Source organism: Oscarella lobularis, chromosome 3 (assembly GCF_947507565.1).
Source record: "Oscarella lobularis chromosome 3, ooOscLobu1.1, whole genome shotgun sequence".
NCBI lineage: Eukaryota > Metazoa > Porifera > Homoscleromorpha > Homosclerophorida > Oscarellidae > Oscarella > Oscarella lobularis.
Window position 1 is genome coordinate 2,778,526 of NC_089177.1, and position 21,202 is coordinate 2,799,727.

The following is a 21,202-nucleotide window of genomic DNA, read 5'->3' on the forward strand; positions in this document are numbered from 1 at the left end:
GAAACTTGAACAAGCGTGGGCGACGTGTAAGCTAATGACGATCAATTAGAGACAGAGCATTTGACTGGAGATGTTCGTGATGCTCGTACCGTTGTAATTGAGAGTGTAAAATGTGGTAAACGACGAACTTCCTGAAAGTGAATATTCCATCACGACGCTGTCGGGACTCTCCGTTGTATCACAGCCGCTGCCGCCGAGGACAAACCAAAACGTAATCGATCTGTGATTAGAGACAAAAACATGCAGTTTTTAAAACTACTGGTAAATTGATTCTCACGTGACGTAGCGCAAATCCAACGATGCCGTCGTGATATAACGCGATCCGCTGGTCCTGAAAAACGCCTGATACGACGATCCGTACGCCTTGCAATCGGCAGCGGTCGTCACCGTTCCTTCCGATATACTGGCCCACATAGATGCGCCACTAGAAAAGAGAAAATTGACATTTTCTTTCATCCACCGTACGACACTGCAGCTTCTCTTACCCAAACGTCGTCGACGACGAAAAGTCTCGCGGAAAGTTAAGCTGATTTTTGGAAACTCTGACCGAGTACGTTCCGTTGATGACAATTTTATTCAATGACCACTCGTCCAAATTGTATCCACCGTTCTGAACCTGTCGCCATCGGATCATCGTGTTGGGAGTTTTCGCTTGAGATGGCAAGGAAATCGTCACTTGATCAGCTGATGAATAGGCTAAAAATTATTAGGACCAGATAGTAATGTGAAAGATGCAATATGAACGACGAACTGCCAGGGTAGATAATGAGCATTCTCGTGAACTTGGTGTTTCCCCACGGAGCATATTCGACATAGATATACTCTCCCGACTCTACGTTGTCGCATCCGTTGCTGCCGCTTCCAATGATGATATAAAACGACAGCGTGCTAGAAATAAGAAAACGAAGATCCATCGAATGAGGAATTATATGACGACGTTCTTACGTGGCCCGGCTCAGATCAAGAGACTGTGTCGTAAGACTACGATCACCGGAGCCTCTGAAGAAGGCTTGATACGTTCCGTACGCTTTGCAGTCGGCAGACGACGTGATTACTCCGCCGTCAATTGATTTCCAGAGAGGCGCCGAAGAACTGAAACAAAATCCAATCTCTATATCAATGACTACTGTGGACCTTTGCACTCACCCGATAGCTCGATTTGTGTCGAAATTCGCTGAAAAGATGATTGTGTTCCCGCTGAGCGAGACGGTCGATGTGGGAAATGACACAACGTACTGCGGATCGGTGCCGTTTACACGCACATTATTCAACGTCCACGTGTCCAAGGTCGCTCCCGAATTTGAGCGCTGACGCCATCGCAGCATCGTCTTTGATGTCTTCGCACCCGACGGCAATGGAACGATCACCAACGTCGGCACAGTAGCTGAAAACGCACAAACATTCCATCATTTAATCAATAAAAGACGTCGCTCGCTTACTCTGGTAACTGACGGTATAAAGGGACTGATACGAACTGCTTCCCGACGGCGCGTACTCAACGACGACGTCTTCGCCCGATTCGGAATCGTCGCAGCCATTGCCACTGCCGAATATAATCCAAAAGCTCACCATACTGCAAAGAAGAAAATTACACGACAGGTTCGCCGAGAATGTGAAGCCAGAGTTTACTCGGCTAGTGTCAAGTCAAATTGTTTCGTCGTAATCTGTCGAGTTCCCGAGCTGGCGAAATAAGCCTGGTATTGTCCGTAGGCTTTGCAGGATGGCGAAGTGGTGATGCTGCCGCCCGTTATGCTCGCCCATACCGTACTTGACGAACTGAAATGTTTAACGTCATGCGTCGTTTTCAGAGCACGGTTAAAATCTACTCTCACCCGATTGCCTGCGAGTCGTCGAAATTTGACTTCAGTAGCGTTATTTCCATTTTGACTTCAGCTAAAGACGTCGTCGAAAGATTAAGAGGAATTGTGTTGGCAAATCGACCGATCGACGTCGGAGAAGTCGTCTCGTTGAAAACGAGAGCGTTGCCGCTGTCGTTTCGACCGAAGACCTAGACATCCAAAACTTCAAAACTTCCTGTCGAATCCAACTAAATCGTGGTCTATCTCACCCCTGTCGAGGATCCAGGACGAGAAAGCCAATTGCAGTCGTCCAAGGAATCGAAATTCTCTTGAAGGAACTGGGGCGACTTTTCGTTTATGACGAAATTGTCAACGGCCCACACTTGACTGTCCTTTCCGCTAAACGCCGATTCTTGACTAATTCGAAATCGCACTTTGTTTGTTTGAAGGAATTGAGGTATTTGATAAACAACGTGAAGAGCAGCCGACGTCACCCTGGCAACAGATAAAGATATAAAATCTCTAAATTTGCATACACTGTATTCTCCTTTACGTTATGCGTTTTGCCACGATAAAAGGACTGTTATTGATTGAATATTCAATCCGAGCTTGAACATCACCCGTCGTTCCGGGATACGGGCAAGTCATCGTGTCAAATTGAATCGCTTTGGCCGCTGTTGCTGTCAACGAGTGCGTAGTCTGAGAACAAACCATTTCGCTCTGCGCTTTCTTCAAAAATCTCAATTACCAGCATTCGTGACGAATCTGCCGTAGTTCCAAAGATGGCCGATTTTCCCGATAAGGTTCCCTTGTTGGAGCACGCGCTCTGCACAAGAACTCCGTTGCCCGTCGTCAACGTCCTAAACAGGCCCAACTCATTCAAAACCGCGTCAGCCAAATTGATCAATAAAAGAATTGACCATTTTGTTGAGTCGGGATAATTTCCCGCCGTCGTAGCATCGAAATCGTCGATGACGAGACTTCCCCGTGCTGTGCAATCTGCAAGGGGAAAAAACCATAAACTTTTTGTTTGCCCCAACCGTCTATTGATTAGAAACCCCGAGCGTTAATTAAGAGAGAATGTTGATCGCGAGGCCGCCGCCCTGCGCAGCCCCCAAACACAGAGCCAGGCTCGGTGTGGCTCCGCAACACGTGAGAAAAAACGCACAAGTTTGAAAATCCCTGCCAAGTCTATAAAAGCCTGAATTGATGCATTGTCAAATGACGTAGTGAAGAGAATTGAAAGTCTCCACAGACGTTTCCGCTTGCCTGATAGAAGTGCCCGCCGGAGCACGAGGCGACCTACCACGTCGCTCTATAATAATGCCGCTTCCTACTCTAGACTGCTCCACTCACGCACCCTACCCCTCCCTACTCCTGCTATCAGAAAAATACACTAGAGGTCGATGTCGTGAGCCTTTTACCCGGCGGTCACAGTACATACAATATGTTACATACTTGCGGCGCCCACCCGACGATAGAGCAACTCCTGCGTCAGTAGAAGCGTCCAAAGGCTTGCGAAAAGCGCATTCATTGCACTTCTCCCTCCGCGCTGAGACGCAACCCCAAAGCCGCGTCCTCCGCTGATACAAATGCTAAGCGAAGATGAAGGATCACGCGGACCGCTCACGTGAGCCATATGCAGATCCAACATTCCGAGTTCACCGACGCCAAAAACAGGCTTAATTAATTAATTAAGAAAACGAAATATTTTGTAGGCCGGAAATGTCAAACACAACTTACTGAGCTGACAAAGTTGCAGAATAAAATTGCTTCAACAATTCACTTGACTTCTGATGTAGTCTCGTGCCCATGCAGACCCGCCCGAACATCCAGGCGGGAGAGAGTCTGGGTTGATGCAACTTGTTCATTGGAACAAAATATATGAGCATCGTCCTGATGAAACTGCCGTACTCTTGTAAGACCAGACAAAGCCCCTGGGACTTCGTTTTTACAGCAGCCTGTTGGAACGGATTTCAGAAAGAGTATATACTCTTGCCGCGTCTTTTGATACTTCAAGCCGCTCAAAAAAAATGCCCAGCCTCAATAAATGAAGCGGCAATGTCTCAGAGATGGCCCAGGTCATTCTATAAGAAACCATTACAGCATCTCTTCACTTCTCAAAGCCATTTTTACATACTTCAGATACAGTTAGACCAGACAAGTGAACGTCATGGAAACACCCTTTATAATAAAATAGCATAGCCCAGATGCCAGTACACCTTTTAGTGACGTTGTTTCCGAGCTTTGCTACTACACTGTGGCAACTGCTCGAATTTTTATATCTGCATATCGGTTCTTCACACGTCAGAATCGCTTTAGAATCGCCAGGCGACTTGGACATGCCGGTGTAGGTGGTTTGGACGTTTGCAAGCTTCTTCGTTCCAAACTGCGAGTCTCTGGCGAGCAATTACCGAATAACGGCTGCCGGTCGCAGTGGGAAATAGGCGAATAAAGCCACTGGAGGCCGCCATAAGCCGAAGGTTGTGAGGAAATACGGGCAATGTTGTCTAGACTACTGTGTTTATGAATTGGAGAGCTCACGTGAGAGAAGAGATGATTCGCTTCATTTTCTGCCTTTCGCTGGCTATTTTGTTGGCTGAAGGAGACCAAACAAAGCCAAACATTCTACTTCTTTTTCCCGACCAATGGAGATTCGACTGGGGAGGCAGTTATTTTGCCATCCCCGTTCGCACGCCCAATTTCGAGCAAATTGCGAAGCAGGGAACACTCTTTCGTCAAGCCGTTGTTGCATCGCCGCTGTGCGCACCGTCGCGCAGCTGCCTTGCAGCGGGAAGAGAATATGACCTCGCCGGAGTTCCATCCAATTTCGACAACGACTATCCCATCAATCAGACAACATTCTACACACTTCTGAGAGGTAATTATATTTAACATGCCATTGTAGTAGCTATGTTGCCAAAAGTATAACTTTGTTTAGATCGAGCCGGTTATCATGTAATGGTGTGCGGAAAAGATGACCTCACTAAGAAATCCGGACCAGGAATAAATGGAACTTATCATGCAAAGGTATACTACTACTCCTACATAAAAGTGGTTGGTGATATTGGTGTAGGAATTGGGGTTTTCTGACTATCTTCGAAGCAGTGGTAAAAACGACGTTATTAGTAGTAAAGAGCCCCATGAACCGTATGGAGTATTTCTTCAATCGCTGAAGTCAAACTCGACTCCTGGAGAAACTCTGTGGGACGTGCACAAGAGTGAGACTAAGACGGACTGCCAGTGGCGCGGTTATGCATGCAATCAAAGCAGGTAGGCCAACTTGTCCATAGAGAAGTGTAAAAATTTTCTTTTCCAGTCCTTTGCCTGATTTCGCTTACGAAGACAATTGGATATCAGCTGTATGGCTTAGTTCACATAGTCATGCGTATTTTGACTGGAATCGTTGTAGAATGGGTTGAAACTCCTGCAGAGAAAACCTGCAGGCAAGCCGTGGTTTCTACAGGCAAAAACACGTTGATAAATAATTCTTCACGTATAGTCTTTATCTTAGGTAAATATTGCTGGACCGCACCCGCCTTTCTCAATCACCAAAGACATGCTTGATTCTGTCTTGGGGAGATCCTATCCGCTGGCCATAGACCATACAACACTGACACCCGCTCAGCAAAAGGTTGTCAGAGAAGGTAAGAGATCGTCTATAAAGAAACAAAGTCAGAAAAAAAATCTTTTTAGACTATGCGGCCGAAATTGAAAATATTGACTCGTGGATTGGCAAGTACTTGGATTTTCTCGAGAAGAGCGGCGAGATAAATAACACGCTCGTTTGCGTGTCATCGGATCACGGCGAAATGCTTGGCGATCATGACGATTGGGGCAAAACGCAGCCGTGGGGTGGATCGATGCGAGTTCCTCTCGTTTGCATGGGAAACGTATGAGAACGCTTCTATAGCTTAGTCTTCGTTTTCAATTGTTCTGTGTAGAAAATAGGAGTGCAGAGTGGCGTTCAAATTGACACTCCTGTTACGACGATGGACATGGCTGGTACGTTTCTTGACTACGCTGGAGTCGACAAGGCGCCAGGAATGACTACAGAATCACTGAGGACAATGTTGGAAGGAAAGGTTAGTATAGGTCAAAGGAAATGGCATGTGCCGTTTCATGTTCCTCTTAGAGCAACCACAACCGTCCGTACGTGTGGTCCGGGTACGGATCGTGGCGAGCCGTTATCCAGTGGGTCGATAAAAACGTAACAAGACAACAGGGTATCGTCTGAGATAAACGACTCACCAAACTTTTTCCGTAGACGATCTACAAATTGATATGCTGCAACGGGACGTGTCCTGGTCAGCCAAAACACACGTTGTTGCCGGCAAGCAAGTGGGCAAAGAGCGACAGCTCTCACGCCGGAGATTGTCCCGCATATCATCCCGCCGTGAAGCCCGACTACTGCCTCCCTGACGACAAAAGAAATGAAGACCTGGGAAAGAAAAAGACAACCACACTTCTCTTATACAATACGGTCGCAGATCCGTTTGATCAGCACAATCTGGCCGATACTATGACGTCTGTTGTGAAAGAAATGGTCAAACTGTTGCCCGCTGGAAAGTGCCAATACGATGCCTGAGTTCTCTGGACGGACAATTAGTTTGTTCATGTCTTTTTTTACCTGTGATTTTATTTGCTGCTTTCTGTGTTCAATGTGATGTACTAGCCATTCTATGACGCACAGCTGCCTCGCGTGTGGCGAAACTGCACTAAAACGACAAAAGATTGGGTCAATGTATGAGCCGGATGACATTTCCCGTTCTGATGAGGAAATTCTCATCCTCAAGGTTTCTCAAAGCATCTTCAAACTGCGCTTGAGTAATAGACTTTCGTAGGCGAAAAAACAGAACTAATTAAAATTTGCCATCGCTTTGCGAATTGATTTCACCTTTTCTGATTGATCTCGTAATTCAGCGAAGAGCTGCTGCTGCTTGATTGCCGGCGTCTTTCCCTGCCTCTCATCTAGCAGCTTCTTCAAAAATTTCGTCACTTCAATGCGTCGATTCCTCTCGCTGCTGCTCAATCCCGTCGTCAGGATACTGATATCGATTGTCCCTGTCTTGGGATCGGTAGCCGCCTGCTTCAGAGCTTCCCTGTGAAGCCTGAGAAAGAAATAACGGGCTATGCACGCGTTTCATCTTTTCGGGTCCCACCGTTTCGCTTCCTCCACATCAATCGGTTCCACGGTGTCACTGAGTCTCATTTTAGCGTGTGCTTCGGCAAGACGGATGAGGGATTCAAGTTGACGCGGATAGGCTGATACGGACCCCCTCCCACTGCCCACTTTTCTCATATCTACGCGCGGAACCAGGTTATAGGTACGTGCGGACCCCTTCTAAACGCTCACCAACGTATCCTTGTATCAAAGTTTGACTAGCCTCTTCTCCTAACTTCGGAAAAACGCGCGCCCTTGCATACGCTATGTAATCCCTTAGTGTAGCCATGTCCTGAAGAGAGTTGATACGAAGTGAAAACGAAATGTCAATCAATTGTTACCAGACTGGCTTGCTCTTCTTCCTCTTTCGTTTTGTGATAAAGAGAGACCAAGTGGGTTGCCAGGCGACGATCGAAAAGCTCATCTTGTGGATCCAGCATCAGAAATATCAAATCGAACCTACGCATTATCATTTCAAAGAAACGTCGTTCACGTAAATGACTAATTAAAGCTGCCTTGACAAAAGAGTGTGAGGAAGTTGCAGATTTTCGATTGTCGTCAATTTGGCATTCCAACGCGATTCGCGCGGATTGGCGGCGGCTAGAATTGACGTTCGAGCGTTGAGCGAGCAAATGATGCCGGCTTTGGCTATCGAAAGAGTTTGCTGCTCCTTTTATTAATCAAAAATAATAAAAATCATTATAAAATATTAATTGTATTCTTACCATGACTTCGTGAAGATTGGCTCTAGTGCTGTCCGACATTTTGTCAAATTCGTCGATGCAACATATTCCCCCGTCACTCAAAACAAGTGCTCCCCTACCATGAATTCAACAATAACTAGTACTAGTACTAGTGCTTCTTGAGTGTACTAACGTTTGCAAAACGTGCTGCTTTGTTTCCGTGTCTTTTGTCACGTAAGCCGTCAGTCCAACAGCCGAGGAACCCTTTCCAGATGTGTACTGACCCCGAGGGACCAAATTGTGAACATACTATAGAGAGGCTTATTTTTAAATTAATTTTTGACGTCATCTTCATTGCCTGCAACAGCTGCGATTTGCTTGTGCCTGGGTCTCCGCACAAAAGGATATTGATTTCAGATCTAAAAGATTTGGCGGCGCTTTTCGACGAGGCCACTTGGATCTGACTGTTTCTTAGTATCACCTAAACTTTCCTCTTCCCGTGCTGGAAAAATCCTTCACTGTTCCTCCGAACAACTGACAAAGAATTCCCTTCTTGATGTCTTCGTTTTCATATATGCTTGGAGCTGAAAAATGAGCACTTGGAACCTCGAGAAGAACGACGAGGACTCAACCTACCCAAGGCTCTAGCCAGTCTCTCATAAATGTCAGGCATTCGAGACAACGTCTTCAACTCTTCGACGCGTTCTCGCGTGAAAGTGGCCTCAGATCTTGAGAGGAAACGCTGAACACGATACAGGCCACACGTTTTCTCGCCTCCTACCCTTCGTCATCTTCATACAATCGTTTTGTGTCCGTCTTGCGAAAGTGAATCACGTCGATGTACGTCTTGTAAATGGACTTGACGTTGCGAGCGCGTGGCTGAACTCGTAGGGGAACGGCACGATAGATGCCGCTCACAGTCACCCTATATAAAAATACCAGTGCTGCAGAAGACGACGTATTTATATGCAAGCACACCTGTCGCCTGGCTGAACGCTGTCAACGAGATCGTTGTGAGCGTAAAGGACAACTGTGTATGGCGTTTGACCGGGTGGCATGTCATCTACGACGGTTCTCCACTTGATAGATTCTATTTAGGAAATTGTTTTACCGGGGGATTCTTGGAGTTTGATAATCTGCTTGTCGGTGAATTGCGATCGATTGTGAATCAGCTGATAGCTGTGATACGTGTTGCAATTGCGACAGAGATTCGGTTCGGCAATGCGGCCGCGATCGATCTCTATTGTCTCGCAATTGCGACAAACGGAGCAACAGAAAAACGCTGCACATAATCCATCATTATAGCTACAGCACATAGATAGATGACTCGCCTTCTCTCATTTCAGGAATGATGTTTGAAGATCTGATCACCATACCAGAAATAGTAATCAGCTGATCAATATCTTAAAAAACATTTATCAAATAGGCATTTTTTGTAAAAATTCTCTTGCTCTTTACCATCTGGATTCAAATTTCTCATATTTCTCGTCTTATCAACGTTGAAGGTGCGCACCTGATATAAATTGGTATTAAAAGACGTGGCATGGAATGAGTGCGAGATACTGTACCTGAATTTGGTGCTCCAGCTGAGCGTCCGGATATTTATCAAAGAAAATCTCGTTGGTTGCCATGTCAAACGTGGGTATGACTTCTTGCGGATAGCGTATCAATTTTCCATACAAGTCTGCGCTAAATTGCTTCAAGTGAGCGCAGTCAATCACAAGAAACGGTTCTTCCAATGTATAAATCTAAAAGCAACGTTTTCTTCCCTATTGAGCAGTATAACTATATCTATTACTTCGTCCAAGCGTTGCATGTAATATGGAGCGCTTTCGTCACCTAGCAGGTCGGACGATGCTTCGTCCTCGCTTTTAGTCTCGCGAAATTCTCTCAAAAACGCTGAAATTTGTCCTTCGTCTCCTTCACGTTCACACTCGTGCCCCAAATAACGAGATAATCGCTAGCAGCAGCAGCAGCGCCACCGGTGCTCGTTCCTTCGCTCGGAGGTATGCCGGGGCAGGCGAACTCAGAGGACCCTTTGATAGAGAAAATAATTAAAAATTAAAAATTAAAAATAGTCGTTTCTTGGAATGTATTACACTTGGATCTGATCCCCCGCCCCCGCCGCCACCGCCACCTGCACCTAATCCAAGATTGACCGTTCTTTGGTGATGGGACTGTTGAATATCGGGTCGACTTCGAAGCGGAGTGCTTAGATAAATAGTTAAATTATAATAACAGTAGGGGCAACAACTGCAAGCCCATTCTTACCCCTTTTGTTTCGGTGTTCCTCTCGATGATGGCGTAGCGTAATTTAGCGGCGAGCTTGCATCGATTTCGCTTCCTACTTGGGAGAGAGGCCCCCTTCGAGGCGTTCCGCCGCCATGGCGCGGCGGCGGAGACGAAAAGAAGGAGTGATCGATTTCGGAGTGTCCTCCCGGTGACGACTGCACAAGGGGTAGAGGCGAGCTGAGCGAAGGAGCTGCAGAGGCTGCAGGCGAGACGCCACCTCCTCGAGGGGTTCCTGCACGAGAAACAAGTAAGGATAAATCGGAATTGACTACTTCAATCAACCTTGGCGCGATCGCGGCCTTTTGCGACTCGTTTTCGGCGTAGACGCGGGCGACGACATAACAAAAGGCGGGAAAGCGTATCCGGGAGCGACGTCTGTTTCTACGCCCGTACCGATGGCAGCGGATAAGGCTTTACTCGTCGATTTTGACGAAGCGACCGAGCCAGACGAAGCGACCGAGCCAGACGAAGCAGCCGCATTGCCGAGCGACGTCGCTCACAAAGAAGATCCTTTCGAAAATGTGCCGGGGACTCTTCAAGCCAAGGAAGACATCGTGGCCGTGTTCGTCGTAGCCTTCGACACGAAATCAGGTCTGATAAAAGCGCAATTCATCTGAATACTGACTTCTCGTCTAAGGAAATGTTGTCGAATGGAAGAAAACGGACCATCCTTCAATAGATTTCGATGGAATCGAATTCAAAGCCATGGCCAGCGGCGCTCACAACATCAAATCCGATTATGTCTTTTTCAAGCAAGGAAGATGGTACGGGCTGTCGTGCTATTCCAAAATAGCAATTGCCAGTGAAGAGGAACGCGGAGCTCGAATGAAGTCCGTGGGCGTGCTCAGTCTCACGTACGCGAGTCTTCACAATCACATGGAATTTCTACACGAAGCTGTCGAGTAGGAGGAGACGCTTATTGAATGTGTGCGATTCTTACGCGGTGTATCGGTTCTTTAGTCACGAGCTTCATTCTCCTGGAGTCTATACCGAGCTCGACGCCTACTTTGAGAAACACAAGTCGACTGATTTAGATTTGCAGGAGGAGAGGAAGTCGTTGAAGCACTCGCCATTGCCTGACTTGCCGGTTCGTTGTTTCCTATATATTCGTACCCACGTAGTGTATTTATGTCTATGAAAGATTACTCATCACGCTGGCTCTCTCAGCCAGTTGTGGCACGCGTTGAAAAGTGACATCTTCGTATTGTGGAAATGTGCGTTGCTGAAGAAGCGAATTCTTTTTATTGCTCCGCCTCCAATGGAAATCACTTGCTACAAAGGTACTGCAATATATAATTCGGATACTTATTGATTCCATTTCTTCGCTCAGTTTATTCTGCCTGTGCCATTGCCACGCAGACAGATTCATCTCACAGCCGAGGCAACGGAAATCCACTGTTTTACATTAACGTTGCTGACATACCAGTTATCGAAAACGAAGACATATACGTTGCATGTACGTAGAAGTACTAACCATCTCTCCTTGTTCAATTACACTTGAGATTTTAGGCACAACTGAGCGTATATTTGCCACAAAGACGGGACTGTATGATATCTGTATTGACAATAACGAGATTCGCTTTTGTGGCACTGGCTTGCAAAAGCAGATTCGTTGTACGTCAGCTGATTGCATCCGATACAAATCGTGGGAGAACGAAAGGTCAAATGCCACGCGCCAGTATAGATTTAGAATGAAACATTCTTCTGATTAGGCACAATTTGGCTGTTGCGTCTGTCGGAGACATGAATCTATCACAAGATAGATTATTGATCCAGTGAGAAAGTAGCGAATTAGTTGACAGTGGATAATCTACGGATATTTTCTAGACATTTTCGCCAGATGAACGATAGCATTCTAGGCAAACTGCGTCAAAGTGAAGGCTCCGGCGTGACGTCACGCGACATACAAGGTCTTGGTCTGGATGGAAAGTCCGACTTTATGTTCGTCAAAGAACTGATTGACACCTACGACATTGATGTGGAACTCATCGACGAAGGTCTTGGCGGATGCTGTCCTACCAACATTCAATAATCAATACATGCACTCTCGCTATATTTTTATCTGCGTGTACGCTTTGTACGTTCTCTCCAATAAAGCTACCGTAAATGCTGGCTGAGTCTAGATTGTACGAGTCAAGCGTTTGTGTGGTCTTAACCTAGGGGGGCCCCCATTCGCATATGAGTCGTCTTACGCCAAAGTGTGATCAAAATAGCCACTTTTGTACAGACAAACGACGTCGCAGAATATATAAAGACTGGGGCAGGGGGAATGCGTACATAGGGAAGAGAGAATAGGTAGTCTAACATGGCCAACCAGCATGTCTAGGATGGCTTGTAGATGATCTTGCGACTTTCGATTGATGACCACCTGTGCCTCTTTGTGTAGTAGGATATCACTGCAATCACCGAAAGAACCATCAATGCCTTGGAACGCGAGAAATGACGATTAATCATAGCCGACTGATTATAATAGATTACCTTCATTCCCATTCTCTTCCTATCGTCGATTTCTGGTTCCGCTGCCCAGCGCAAAAACGTGCACACGTCCTTTGCCATTTGAGGAACAATAGCAGGAGTCCCTAAGAGAAAGTGTCAATACACTATATATAAAACATTCTTGTTGGACGTCTACCGTCATCGTATTCTACTGCGCCTTCATATAAAGCCTGCTGCATGCCTATTGCTCCTCCCGCAAAGTAAGCGTTGTAATGAAGGCCTTCTCTCACTTCGACACCGGCTGGAGGATCGAAATATCCCGTCAATATTGAAAAGATGTAATCCTTGGTGCACGAGATTTATAAAGAAATTTATGCCGTCACTATTCTAACCTCTCCTCCCTCTCTGGCATTCACAATCATGCTAAGATCAGGTGGCAACGCCCCTTGAGAAAATAATAAGACTATGAACTCAATTGCATTAGAAATAGGATTTGCCATTGTTTGCTGCTCTGGCTGCTTCATCATTTGGATAAGGAGAAGGAAAATAGTCTGAGAGCTAATAGAGCCAATAATATAATTTGATTAAATTATGTACTCAAAAGTCTTCACCTTTCCTGGCCTTTCAAACATTTCTCCTTCGTCATTAGGCCCATCTTTGATCATGTACTAGAGACAAACAATACTGATAATAAGGCATAATAATAATAATAAGAGTACCTCTTCTGCAAGTGCCTTGGCCTCTTCCTCCGTGTGAGATGCACCAATCAAATTCCTAAATGCTATCTGTTCTATACTGTGGCACGCAGAGCACACTTGTTGATACACTTGAAAGCCTCGACGCACACTAAACTCCCAAAGAAACATTTTTCGCTTTCTCGCGCTGTTTTTTCCCCTTTACCTGGAGTGATCGAGCGCGCTAAATGGACCCTTGTGGCTCCACGGATAGACGGGAGGGTGAAGCTCGACTTCTTCGGCATTCACTTTGAGCGTAGAAGCGCCGTAGAGAAGAGCGAGGCCACTCGCCGCGCCGAGCCCGAGAATCGCGTACTGAAACCACTCACAATTAGAAAAGGGTATTTGAGTTTATATGCGATGTACGGTTTTCTGTTTTGATTGCCTGGCGGTTGAATAGTGAGCCTGTTACCGCGAAAGGGGCCTCATTACAGAATTGCGTCACGTGATTCATTTCGTTCTTACTACTTGTTGCGTAAATGGGTTACGACGAAAATGGCGTAAAAACACTGAGAAACGGGCCGACATTTTTCGACTAACAACACACGCGCTTGCGCCGTTGATGAGGGAGGGAGATACTTATAAATCCCGGATGCCCGCTCGTTTACACGTAGACGGCTCGTAGACGGACCGGACCCACGTAGACTTTGTTTCAATAAAAAAAGACTTTTTTGAGCTACCGATGCACTGGGATTAAAGTTTCAACTCACAAGAGTGACAAGACCGACAAGACCGACGCTTTTCTCCTCACGTGCCTTCTATACGGGGTCCGCTTTGATGACGTAAAGTCGTGTAAACCCCGTGCCCGAACTGCACTCGCAAAAAGCAATTCTTCCAGAGCTGCATCCACGGTCTCCGATGGCTCTACCCGGAGAGACGTGCCAGCACACAGCAAAGGCCTACATATTTCGATACAACGGCGCAAAGCAAAAATGGGACGCTATGGGCGAACGTTGCCTCTGCAAACTCCAGCTCTTTCGACGCCGAACGGAAAACCACACAACGTACCGACTGCTCGGACGAACCGAAGGTCCAGTCTCTTCAATCGAAGTACGTTGTCCTCGTGCACTTCCTGTTTCGCGAAGAAAAGTCCTCACGCGCCTTTCTTGCAGCCGATCTTGCAGTTGGAAATCGGCGACAGAACGAAAGTGACGGGCATCGATGAGACGTTCATTCAAGTTGCCGACGGCAACACGGCAGACCTATTATACGGACTCAAATTCAGCGAGCCATCCAGCGCCGAGTTGTTTAGATACAAGATCGAGCAGGCAGTTGGTATGCATCATGAGGGGAAGGGGGTGGGAAGAGATGAAAAGTTGGTGATTTTTCAGCTCCCGATGTTCCTGTCGAAGACGATTTGCCTCCGCCGCAGCTTCCCGTCAAGTCTCGTTCGTCTCAGCCCCGCGTTCCTCCGTTTGCATCTGCGCGGCCAGCGAGTGAGTCGTTGGGAGGGTGAAGTCTTTACTTGCGAATTGACTGTGTTGGAACAGGGTCGCCAAATATGCCAAGGCCACAGCCAAGGCATGGATTTCAATCTGCGGCAAGCGGTGGTGGTGGTGCTGCTGGTGGCGTTGCTGCGGCTGCTGCTGCTACTGCTGCTGCTGGTTCTCGTACTGGTGGCCCTCCTTTTCAAAGAGTACCTGTACAGTCAAGATCATCTATTGGTATATATGTATAAGGATTTCTCTTAATGCTGTGTCTCACTCACTGCTTTTCTGCACGCAGATGATAGTGTTATTGAAAGCCTAAAAGATGCCATTGCCGAGGGCGCTGTCGATCGAGCAAAAACGTTAGCATCCAGATTAGCTGAGCGTAGAGCGAATGTCAAGATTGAAGTGCTAGAAGGAAAACCAGAACCTGCAAAAAACAAGTGCAAGTAAGAAGAAAGAAAGTTCGTCTATCATCTTCTATTGCACCGTATTCATTTTCAGACTAAAAGTCATGATCGAAGATAGAGAAACGTCCGGTGGATCGTTTTACATAGAAATCGCCCTCAGTTCCACGGTGAAAACCTTAAAGAAAATGGTGAGCATTCGGTGAGAGAGGGTCATCAACTTACAATCACTTCCTTCTTAGGTCTACGAAATGTACAATTTTCCTCGTAATGTTCAACGCTGGTTCTACAAGCAACGTCTCTTCAAAGACGACGACGAGCGACTTGATCAGCTAGGAGTCGAACCGGACTCGATCATCAATCTCTACTTACTCTCAGCCAAGTCAGTTGACCTGACGAGACAGCAAGTAGAGGAAGAAGATCAGCGACAGCTGCGTCACCAATCGCAATCCTTTTCGCGGCATAATCGATTTCAGCAGCAGGACAGCGTGCAAACCGTACGGGATGGGCTACAGCAGCGAGCACCTGTCACCGCCTCGCCGCCCGTCGCGAGACCACGTCTCCAGCCTGTAACCGTCGGACAGAATCTGCTGGCCAGTCAGTTAGCCAGCGAGGCGTTGCAGCAGAAACGTATACTGCTTCCTGATGAGGATGTGAACGTTAATGTAGCGGCGGCGCCGGCACCGGAGGAGGCGTCCGTTGGATGGCCGTGCCCCGATTGCACGTTTATTAATAAGCCGACTCGTCCGGGCTGCGAAGTGTGCGGCTCCTGTCGACCGGCTGATTATGAGGTTCCCCAAGGCTACGTTCCAACCGACGACGAGAAGTATCGTATTGAAGAGGAAGAGCGTCAGCAGACTCTACTTGTCCAGGTAAAACAGACGAAATAGAGTTCCCGTTGAGTGCTATTTCTAACGAGACGAGCGCCCCGTTCTTTTCTCCTTTCTCGCGTACGCATCCCGTCCTTTCCTGTGTGGGTGATCCTCTCTACCCGTAGGGATCAAGACCCCCCCGGGGAAACTGACGACGATTAATTGAGTCGCTCTCTTTCGGCTTGGCAAACTTAATTAAAGCAGTTCTCTCTCTCTTACTTTTTTTCAATGTTCTTTCGTAGTTAAGATGTCCTCATGGACGTGGTGTTTTAGTTCTTTCTGCTCTTATACGTTATCTTCTCGTGTATCAGAATATATAAACGGTGCGGTTGAGCTTGGTGTTTTTCTGGCAGGCTCAGAATGAGGCGAAAGAAAGAGAAGTAAAAGAGCGAGAAGAAAATCTCAAAAGGCTCATGAACGCGGCCGATCTGGATCTCGTACCGAATGACGAAGCATTCGAGTGTCCCATCTGCTTTTGCGATGTAGAACCAGGCGAGGGTGTCCGCTTGAGAGAATGCCTCCACCAATTTTGCAAGTCAGATGTCGCTCTGTGCTATCCTTGTACGCATCGTTCTGATCAGCTAACTCTTTCAGGGAGTGCCTTGCGGAGCACGTTCGCAACTGCCAAGATCCTGATATTCGTTGTCCTTTCGTTGATGATAAGTATCAGTGCGACGAACCTTTGACTGAGAGAGAAATACGCAGGGTCAGTATGCCCAGCGCTCTTTGGTGTTAGGGTTCTCTTCAGTTGCCGTCTGTCTAGCTCGTCAGCGAGGAAGAGTTGAAACGATTACACTCACGCGGTATCGACTTGGCTCTCGGCGAAATGGGCAATAGTTTCTATTGTCGGACGCCTGACTGCCCAGGCCGTTGCGTTTACGACGACGACGTTAATGATTTTGACTGTCCTGTAAGAAGGATACGAAATTTAGGAACGTATTCAATCGATTTGGTTTCTGTTCTTAGGTTTGCAAAAAGAGAAATTGCTTATTGTGTAAGGCCATCCATCATCCTGAAATGAACTGCAAAGAGTATCAGGAGGACTTGAAACGAAAGGCGGCCAACGATGAAGCGGCTAAAGCAACGCAAGATATGCTTGATGTTTGTAGAGTATTATTGCTCTAGCCGCGCAGTGGAGAACTGGTCTTCTGTAGAAAATGGTGGAGACTGGAGATGCAATGCTCTGTCCAAAATGCAAGGTCATTGTTCAGAAGAAGGACGGCTGCGACTGGATTCGATGTTCTATGTGTAAAACGGAGATCTGCTGGGCGACGAAAGGCCCTCGGTGGGGACCAAAGGTAAGACTGCTCGAATCCTTGAACTATACAGTAGAAGTTCGTTAGCAAACGAGGTTCCTCTGCATGTGCATAATGTCCCACCGTTTCGTAGGGAAAAGGTGACACTTCAGGCGGATGCCGGTGCGGCGTTGGAAAGCAGCGATGCCATCCGAAATGCCGCAACTGTCATTAATTACTTCTTTTACTGCTTACCTAAGTCGTTCTCTTTTAATACACTCAGCGCTGAGCTCTTTCTTGTGTGAAACAAAATTCTTTCCCTTTACGAAGTCACATTCATTTCGGGTCTACATACAAAAATGTCTCGTCTGATTTAGCATACTAAAAATGAAAACAAAGATAATACGGTTAGCCGTCGTCTCCTGCGTACATTGACCGGATTTGGGGGCAGCGTGCAACATTCAACCTTAACATAGTAACACAACGTTAAAAGAGTATAAGCGATATTAATCGACGCCGGGATCTTGGTCTTCTCCTTCGTACATGGAGCGATTCGGAGAGAGATACATACACATGTACGCGTCGGAGAACATGCGACGCATCGGATTAGGAATTTCATCCTCGTTCCAAACCCTTTCGGGATTGTCGAGCCATTTCTTCAGGTCGGGACAGGCCTCAACTCGGGGAATGTTGTAACCGTCTTCGCCACCTACGCAACGTAATTAAATTCGTCAATTGATCTGTGATGTCCACGACTAACCGACACGGTCTGCCATGCTGTCAAAGAAGCACCAATTCCCATCTTCGAATTTCACAAAGGAGACGTAGTGACTGGTTTCAATGCACATCACGGCAAACAGCTCAAGCTCTTCGTCTTCGTATCCCTCTTTTCCCTTCTTTGTAATTTTCCTCGGCTTGTGCTTTTGTCTGTTGGAGTGCTTGTGAGCGACCTTGCTACAGTGAGAACAGAGAGACACGACGTATGGATTCATTGAAACAGGCAGCATTTGCTTGGAACAGTCGACGCATTCCTTCACTGCGGCTTCTTCACATATGACACATTTTCGGTCAGCTAAAAAGAGAAGTCAACATCCAAAGAAACCCGGGGAATACTATTTTACAGGTTTGAAGTAAATCGGTGATTTTTAACTTCGGACTGGGAAAGATTTTCTGAAACATTTTAAACCCTTTTCCAAAGCGCGGCATTTGGACGAGAAATACCGCAGGAACCTAAATAGCACATTCAAACATACGAAACAGAGTTGAACGTCTCAAACCTCTTCAAATTTCAAATCCGACATCAGAAATGACTGTTCAACGAGATGTTGGACTGTCGGAACAGCTACCCTACCGTCTTTTTCAACAAACAATTGAAAATAGTACATTTTTTGAACATTTATGCCAGATCTGACACAAAAACGACATGCAGTCAAGTTTCGCTTTTTGCGCTTGACGAAATCCTTACCTCAATTTCAAATAGTACGGCACTTTGAAGACCTGATGAAGCAACGTGTTTAAGAACTCCTCGGGATCTAATGACCATCATTTTCGTTATGAATAGAGCAGTTGGCGAACAAACCTTTCTCCTGATGGGTGAGCCCCTTGACACTGCCAAGTTTCTCCAGTTCTTTTCTCAAATTCATGACTGAATCAGCGCGCACAAACTTGCGCCTATAAAAAACGTAATACAATCAAAGATGCAGTTATAGGTACTTACTGTCGAAGCGGATTGACAATGCCGTTTTTCAAAATACGCTTAAGATTATCGTATATCTCCTGCTCTTGTCCCTGAACCTCCAGTCGGTTGAAGATAGAATCAAATACGTACGTCGTGTAGAACATGCTGAAGAGAGTAGCGTCCAAGTAGCAGGAATTGTGATGGCCTTGAATGCCTTTGAAATCCCCCAACGAATCGTCGCTCACTGCGCGAGCATAACCAATATGATCGCCCTCTATAAAACTGGCAGAAAGACTCCCAAAACCTGTTTCATATCAAAATTTCTGATAATAAAGCGCGTAATAGAATATCACACTGACCTCCTGCTGCACCTTTTCTTTGAGCTTCACTTAGCCTCATCGTGGCAGATAGTGACGATTGATGAGGACGGTCGTCGGGGCTCATGTCAAACCGCGAATCCTTATGACAGCACCGCAGAGGAGTAAACCATCCATAGCCCATCTTGCAACTGAAAAACCTTTTCCCGTTGTATTCACCATCAGTTCCTTCCACAGTACGTTCGTCCTATAGAGAAACTATGACATAAATTATTACCAGAAAAGAAGAAACGTACTAATTCTATCCCTGCGTATATCTCTCCAACCAATTTTCCAATCCAGCGAATGGTCCCATAGACCAATTCACCTTTGTTTAGTCGCACTTGAACGGCGGAATCAATGTCAAGATCATTGGTGTACGAAAGATGAATGCCCCCCTGATCATGATCATGATAACGCATAGAATGAGAATCAGTAGCCGACGCTTGCTTAGGTGGCCACTGCACCACTTCATACTCTCCGTCATTCTGAGCTGCTTGAGGACGCTTCATCGACCCAAACCCCCGATGATTGGCACCCTTCTGGTTGGGAAGACTCTCCGTATTACTCTTTCCTGGGTGAGTCTCTTGACTCTTAGTCTTTTCTAATATGGCCTGCTGCTGCCTCTGTACGTATAAGGAATCCTCGTGCTGCCTCCTACTGTTGTCAACGCTACTAGCTGAACCAGCTGGTTGACCGCCTTTCTCTTTCTTATTGCGAGCAGCTGCTGCAAGTAGCTTCTTCTGCTCTTCTACTAGGTCCTCTGTTTGCATACCGCGGCGAAGTTCCGCAGGGAGATTCAAAGAACTGCTACCTGACACATGGCCACTCTCAATGGCGGTTATTGGAGGACGCTTTGTCGCTTTCTTAACGTCTCTCTCATTTTCACTGAATTTTGTAGCAAGCTGCTGCACTCTTGAACCAGAACCTCCAAGTTCTTCACCTCTAAAATCTTGCTGTTTATGTCCTGGAAGTGGTAAGACGCTTTCCAAAGGAAGATAGACTTTGGGTCCACCATGCCGCACTTCAAACTGTGTCTGCCTCTGAAGTGACATTGAACTTAAGCCAACAACTGCAGCAGACTGTGAATCCTAAAAAACAAATCAAAATGGCATCAATTTTGTCCTTAGACCTTGCACTTACAGCTTCAATGCCAACTATTCGCTTTAAAGTTTGACCAGATTGACCTGGCACTGAATAATACGCGTCGCCTATCCAGCGAATGGTGCCTTCAAACGTCTGGCAACTGTCTGAGAAAAACTGCACTCTTGATCCAACCGTTGCTTGTATTTTTTCTTCTTTCTGCTTTTGAGCTTTTGACCTAGTTTGCATTTGATGCCGCCTTTGTTTTTCAGTCGCTTTCCACAGCCGTTCAGCCGATCCTCTGCATGCTTCCATTGCTCTCTTAGCAAACTCAGACTCATCATGGCATAGGCGTAGTTTGTCAAATGAAACGAAGATTCCACAGTTAGCTGGACACGAGAAATAGGAATAGCTATGCATCGATCCGTCTACATTGCCTTGAGGTGGCTCGGCCTAAAAAGAAAAGCTCCGAGACCATCGACTTACTCTTTTCGAACGTACCAATAACTCGACGCCAAATATTGTTCCTTTTCCCAGCGATTCAACGATTCCTTCGTACCAGATGACGCCGGGAAGCTCGCGATTGTCTTTCATTTTAACAAATACTTTCGAGTTCACCGTAAACGACTCTTCGGCTTCGAAAAGATTGCCGTGGTGTCCGTGGTATGCTCGAAAGCGATCTGAAGAAGACTGGAGTGGCAGGAGAAGAGCAAACTGTCTATCAGTGAGTCTTGCAAGACTTTCGGTAGGACAAACGACCAGGTCGCCAGGAGGTGCAACAGAACGAAAAGCAAGTTGCTGCGATTGATCATCTCTTACAAGAAGGTCCCCTCTAAGAAGAGTCACAATCTTGGTCGCTTTGTTTCTTTCGATGAGCGACGGATCGAACTTCCAGCCGTCCACGTCCTCCATAAGAAGAAACTTTTCCGTCTGCGCCATCTTGTACAGTCGTTTACAGTTACGTCATTGAACGCGAGCACGTGACTTTCCCAGATACTTTTTTCAGTATGCGGTTTTGTCCTTTCCTTGTGAGTGC

The 21,202-nt window shown here is 46.5% G+C and overlaps 7 protein-coding genes across 10 annotated transcripts; 3 read left to right on the forward strand and 4 right to left on the reverse strand.

Moving 5' to 3' along the window:
- Positions 1–273: 273 nt before the first annotated feature.
- On the reverse strand, positions 274–3,438 carry LOC136184494 (reelin-like). The gene is made up of 13 exons (XM_065971396.1): positions 3,258–3,438; positions 2,720–2,798; positions 2,548–2,659; positions 2,353–2,498; positions 2,069–2,294; positions 1,833–2,008; positions 1,630–1,776; positions 1,440–1,573; positions 1,147–1,384; positions 946–1,092; positions 752–888; positions 486–696; positions 274–424 (listed from the first exon to the last, which is right to left on the reverse strand). The coding sequence occupies exons 1-13, from the start codon at positions 3,436–3,438 to the stop codon at positions 274–276; spliced, it is 2,085 nt and encodes a 694-aa protein (XP_065827468.1).
- An 889-nt stretch (positions 3,439–4,327) lies between these two features.
- Positions 4,328–6,482, forward strand: LOC136184742 (arylsulfatase-like). Its single transcript, XM_065971702.1, has 10 exons — positions 4,328–4,680; positions 4,741–4,829; positions 4,876–5,072; positions 5,119–5,161; positions 5,212–5,265; positions 5,314–5,446; positions 5,496–5,692; positions 5,744–5,884; positions 5,935–6,009; positions 6,067–6,482. Exons 1-10 carry the CDS (start codon positions 4,356–4,358, stop codon positions 6,385–6,387), a joined length of 1,575 nt encoding a protein of 524 aa, XP_065827774.1. The 5' UTR covers positions 4,328–4,355; the 3' UTR covers positions 6,388–6,482.
- Positions 6,464–10,304, reverse strand: LOC136184747 (DNA replication licensing factor mcm4-A-like). The gene is given in 22 exon segments (XM_065971709.1): positions 6,464–6,634; positions 6,697–6,910; positions 6,962–7,103; positions 7,156–7,255; positions 7,305–7,422; positions 7,479–7,633; positions 7,689–7,782; positions 7,840–7,955; positions 8,005–8,065; positions 8,128–8,230; positions 8,283–8,374; positions 8,428–8,571; positions 8,625–8,709; positions 8,758–8,928; positions 8,978–9,049; positions 9,105–9,159; positions 9,215–9,394; positions 9,445–9,545; positions 9,548–9,671; positions 9,746–9,857; positions 9,918–10,170; positions 10,221–10,304. Coding segments are annotated over 22 exon segments (2,646 nt in total). The 5' UTR covers positions 10,279–10,304; the 3' UTR covers positions 6,464–6,538.
- A 24-nt stretch (positions 10,305–10,328) lies between these two features.
- On the forward strand, positions 10,329–12,050 carry LOC136184744 (DENN domain-containing protein 11-like). Its single transcript, XM_065971705.1, has 8 exons — positions 10,329–10,529; positions 10,576–10,840; positions 10,899–11,025; positions 11,080–11,218; positions 11,269–11,394; positions 11,448–11,598; positions 11,651–11,713; positions 11,766–12,050. Exons 1-8 carry the CDS (start codon positions 10,334–10,336, stop codon positions 11,968–11,970), a joined length of 1,272 nt encoding a protein of 423 aa, XP_065827777.1. The 5' UTR covers positions 10,329–10,333; the 3' UTR covers positions 11,971–12,050.
- Positions 12,051–12,126: 76 nt separating this feature from the next.
- On the reverse strand, positions 12,127–13,694 carry LOC136184745 (cytochrome c1, heme protein, mitochondrial-like). Of its 2 annotated transcripts, none has more exons than XM_065971706.1 (10): positions 13,574–13,694; positions 13,475–13,513; positions 13,275–13,423; positions 13,094–13,220; positions 12,986–13,042; positions 12,872–12,932; positions 12,767–12,819; positions 12,571–12,718; positions 12,417–12,517; positions 12,127–12,362 (listed from the first exon to the last, which is right to left on the reverse strand). In XM_065971706.1, exons 1-10 carry the CDS (start codon positions 13,634–13,636, stop codon positions 12,261–12,263), a joined length of 900 nt encoding a protein of 299 aa, XP_065827778.1. In that variant the 5' UTR covers positions 13,637–13,694; the 3' UTR covers positions 12,127–12,260. The 2 variants fall into 2 exon arrangements, with proteins under 2 accessions (XP_065827778.1, XP_065827779.1); XM_065971707.1 differs by having other exon boundaries at positions 13,577–13,682.
- A 198-nt stretch (positions 13,695–13,892) lies between these two features.
- Positions 13,893–17,382, forward strand: LOC136184737 (ranBP-type and C3HC4-type zinc finger-containing protein 1-like). Its single transcript, XM_065971696.1, has 13 exons — positions 13,893–14,158; positions 14,221–14,383; positions 14,440–14,544; positions 14,599–14,772; positions 14,834–14,984; positions 15,040–15,133; positions 15,185–15,814; positions 16,168–16,349; positions 16,409–16,520; positions 16,578–16,724; positions 16,781–16,915; positions 16,969–17,112; positions 17,204–17,382. Exons 1-13 carry the CDS (start codon positions 13,967–13,969, stop codon positions 17,282–17,284), a joined length of 2,310 nt encoding a protein of 769 aa, XP_065827768.1. The 5' UTR covers positions 13,893–13,966; the 3' UTR covers positions 17,285–17,382.
- On the reverse strand, positions 16,139–21,114 carry LOC136184734 (ubiquitin carboxyl-terminal hydrolase CYLD-like). Of its 3 annotated transcripts, none has more exons than XM_065971693.1 (13): positions 20,668–21,114; positions 20,227–20,619; positions 19,341–20,174; positions 19,087–19,291; positions 18,767–19,031; positions 18,629–18,720; positions 18,515–18,581; positions 18,327–18,456; positions 18,171–18,279; positions 17,810–18,121; positions 17,456–17,758; positions 17,194–17,396; positions 16,139–17,135 (listed from the first exon to the last, which is right to left on the reverse strand). In XM_065971693.1, exons 1-11 carry the CDS (start codon positions 21,103–21,105, stop codon positions 17,556–17,558), a joined length of 3,048 nt encoding a protein of 1,015 aa, XP_065827765.1. In that variant the 5' UTR covers positions 21,106–21,114; the 3' UTR covers positions 16,139–17,135; positions 17,194–17,396; positions 17,456–17,555. The 3 variants fall into 3 exon arrangements, with proteins under 3 accessions (XP_065827765.1, XP_065827764.1, XP_065827763.1); XM_065971692.1 differs by having other exon boundaries at positions 16,139–16,569; positions 16,615–17,135; positions 17,194–17,758; XM_065971691.1 differs by having other exon boundaries at positions 17,194–17,758.
- Positions 21,115–21,202: the final 88 nt, after the last annotated feature.

What these genes read in the sequence shown, in the direction of transcription:
- LOC136184745 (XM_065971706.1), bottom strand. Translation starts at nt 13,636, where the DNA reads ATGTCGGCCCGTTTCTCAGTGTTTTTACGCCATTTTCGTCGTAACCCA. An exon ending in CCAAGGCACTTGCAGAAGAG is followed by an intron (nt 13,043 to 13,093) that starts GTACTCTTATTA and finishes GTTTGTCTCTAG; the next exon opens with TACATGATCAAAGATGGGCC. An exon ending in CGCAGTAGAATACGATGACG is followed by an intron (nt 12,518 to 12,570) that starts GTAGACGTCCAA and finishes ACTTTCTCTTAG; the next exon opens with GGACTCCTGCTATTGTTCCT.
- LOC136184494 (XM_065971396.1), bottom strand. Translation starts at nt 3,438, where the DNA reads ATGGCTCACGTGAGCGGTCCGCGTGATCCTTCATCTTCGCTTAGCATT. An exon ending in TATCCCGACTCAACAAAATG is followed by an intron (nt 2,660 to 2,719) that starts GTCAATTCTTTT and finishes GGGCCTGTTTAG; the next exon opens with GACGTTGACGACGGGCAACG. An exon ending in GACGACTCGCAGGCAATCGG is followed by an intron (nt 1,777 to 1,832) that starts GTGAGAGTAGAT and finishes TAAACATTTCAG; the next exon opens with TTCGTCAAGTACGGTATGGG.
- LOC136184742 (XM_065971702.1), top strand. Translation starts at nt 4,356, where the DNA reads ATGATTCGCTTCATTTTCTGCCTTTCGCTGGCTATTTTGTTGGCTGAA. An exon ending in ATTCTACACACTTCTGAGAG is followed by an intron (nt 4,681 to 4,740) that starts GTAATTATATTT and finishes AACTTTGTTTAG; the next exon opens with ATCGAGCCGGTTATCATGTA. An exon ending in GGACAATGTTGGAAGGAAAG is followed by an intron (nt 5,885 to 5,934) that starts GTTAGTATAGGT and finishes TGTTCCTCTTAG; the next exon opens with AGCAACCACAACCGTCCGTA.
- LOC136184737 (XM_065971696.1), top strand. Translation starts at nt 13,967, where the DNA reads ATGGCTCTACCCGGAGAGACGTGCCAGCACACAGCAAAGGCCTACATA. An exon ending in ACAGTCAAGATCATCTATTG is followed by an intron (nt 14,773 to 14,833) that starts GTATATATGTAT and finishes TTCTGCACGCAG; the next exon opens with ATGATAGTGTTATTGAAAGC. An exon ending in TGCCTCCACCAATTTTGCAA is followed by an intron (nt 16,350 to 16,408) that starts GTCAGATGTCGC and finishes TAACTCTTTCAG; the next exon opens with GGAGTGCCTTGCGGAGCACG.
- LOC136184744 (XM_065971705.1), top strand. Translation starts at nt 10,334, where the DNA reads ATGGCAGCGGATAAGGCTTTACTCGTCGATTTTGACGAAGCGACCGAG. An exon ending in AGCCTTCGACACGAAATCAG is followed by an intron (nt 10,530 to 10,575) that starts GTCTGATAAAAG and finishes TTCTCGTCTAAG; the next exon opens with GAAATGTTGTCGAATGGAAG. An exon ending in TTTCTACACGAAGCTGTCGA is followed by an intron (nt 10,841 to 10,898) that starts GTAGGAGGAGAC and finishes TCGGTTCTTTAG; the next exon opens with TCACGAGCTTCATTCTCCTG.
- LOC136184734 (XM_065971693.1), bottom strand. Translation starts at nt 21,105, where the DNA reads ATGGCGCAGACGGAAAAGTTTCTTCTTATGGAGGACGTGGACGGCTGG. An exon ending in GCTCACCCATCAGGAGAAAG is followed by an intron (nt 18,582 to 18,628) that starts GTTTGTTCGCCA and finishes GATGGTCATTAG; the next exon opens with ATCCCGAGGAGTTCTTAAAC. An exon ending in CAGCATGGCAGACCGTGTCG is followed by an intron (nt 17,759 to 17,809) that starts GTTAGTCGTGGA and finishes TACGTTGCGTAG; the next exon opens with GTGGCGAAGACGGTTACAAC.